The 1,623-nt window shown below is 41.2% G+C and overlaps 1 protein-coding gene across 1 annotated transcript in view; it reads left to right on the forward strand.

The window, feature by feature from the left end:
• Nucleotides 1-1,446: 1,446 nt before the first annotated feature.
• Nucleotides 1,447-1,623, forward strand: part of LOC101862485 — a gene marked incomplete at its 5' end in the record, with an annotated part of 6,431 nt that continues 6,254 nt past the window's right edge. Inside the window, 1 exon segment of the mRNA XM_013080373.1 lies at nucleotides 1,447-1,551. Within this exon segment, the coding sequence (XP_012935827.1) occupies nucleotides 1,447-1,551 (105 nt within the window).

The following is a 1,623-nucleotide window of genomic DNA, read 5'->3' on the forward strand; positions in this document are numbered from 1 at the left end:
AGGATTGTTTTGGCCAGTCCTGTGGATCTTGCCACCTGCCCACACCATTTTATTTTCCGTCTCTTCACTGTGGTCAGAAGATCTTCATGCTGCCCCACTGCGTTTGTGATTCTGTTCCTTACCTTGGCATTTGAAATGTGGTCTTTGTATAATGTCAAGGAGTCTGCAGTAACATCTGATCTCTGTTGTCTGAAGTACTTTTAAGAGAGTTTCATCTATGTTGTCTGAAGTACTTTAAGAGAGTTCAAATCCTTTGATTTATTCAAATGTCAGCTAAAGTCATTTCAATTTTTTAATTAATAGATGAATATTTGGACAGATTTTCTTTTGGTCAGAACTCAACGTTTTATGTTACTGGTGTATTGTACTGTAAAGCGCTCAGAGCCTGTGTACTTTAATCGGGGTTGAGCGCTATATAAATGTCATTTATCATTTATTATTATTATTATTATTATTATTATATTTCGAACCGCCAACTCAAATCAAAATCATACTTGATTACTTGACTACTTGATCCTGGGAACAGTATCAAAGCACTCCGGGCACTGCCATACGTGCTCCGCTCCCCGCTCCAATATCCACCTCGGAGTCCATCTGCTGATCGTTCCTGTGTTCATTTGGTTAATAATCCATCTTTCCATCCCCTGTACGATGCTGGTTCTGCCACTTCCTATGAAGACACCCAGTTCTTCAAGTCGTAAGATAGGCGCATAGTCATGCTCAATCTCTTTATCTTCAAGTGTGGTAGTAAGGGCCTTCACGACATCATTTTTGTCCATTTGATGTCAGTATTGACAGGGCATTGCTCGCCAGTTTGTCTGCTTGTTAATTTCCCACCCGTATGGCTTGGAGTTGGAGCATAGATCATTGTTATCTTTCTCTATCTGGTTTCTTCTATGCTTTGAGGCCACTCTTTTCTCAGTATCAACTTATTGACTCTCTGCAATATGTTTTGAGAGTCAGTGACAATGACAGCATGTCTGGTAGAACGCAAGCTCTCTTTTAGCCATTCAAATGCTTTTGTCACTGCCTCTACCCCCATTCTTGTGCTTGAAGTAGTCTAATTATGTCGCCATCTTTATGTACAACAAAGCCCCCACCACTTTTCACCCCCACATTTCACAGAACCATCAGTGTATTCAAAATCATGAATGTGCATTACATTTCAAGGTATGCGTATTGTTGCCCGCCTTTTTAATTTTCAGATAATGAAGTATGATTTGAAAAATGTCGAATGAATGACAAAGTGATGCTTTTCTGTTTTTCCTTGTTTTGTTTTTGTTTCTTGTTGTTGTTGTCTCTAAGCGTACGTTTTCTAGGCACTAGAATGAACATCAACAATGAGTTAATAAGATGGTCCTGATCCATTCGTGTTTGCCTTAGCCTATAGGTGTGTGTTCAAACTTGTATTAGCGAGAGGGTTCACCTTCTCTCTTCTGATCTCAGTGGCGAGACTCAAACTGCAAACGACGGTGTGCTTTGGCCAGTACCCGACTTTTGCTATGCCGGGACTGGCCTGGTGAAATGTGTGCGCACTCCTGCCGACTACAGGTACATACTGTTATACTGGGAGAGAGAGAGAGAGAGAGAGAGAGAGAGAGAGAGAGAGAGAGAGAGAGGGGG

Source organism: Aplysia californica, unplaced genomic scaffold (genome assembly GCF_000002075.1).
Source record: "Aplysia californica isolate F4 #8 unplaced genomic scaffold, AplCal3.0 scaffold00083, whole genome shotgun sequence".
Classification (NCBI taxonomy): domain Eukaryota; kingdom Metazoa; phylum Mollusca; class Gastropoda; order Aplysiida; family Aplysiidae; genus Aplysia; species Aplysia californica.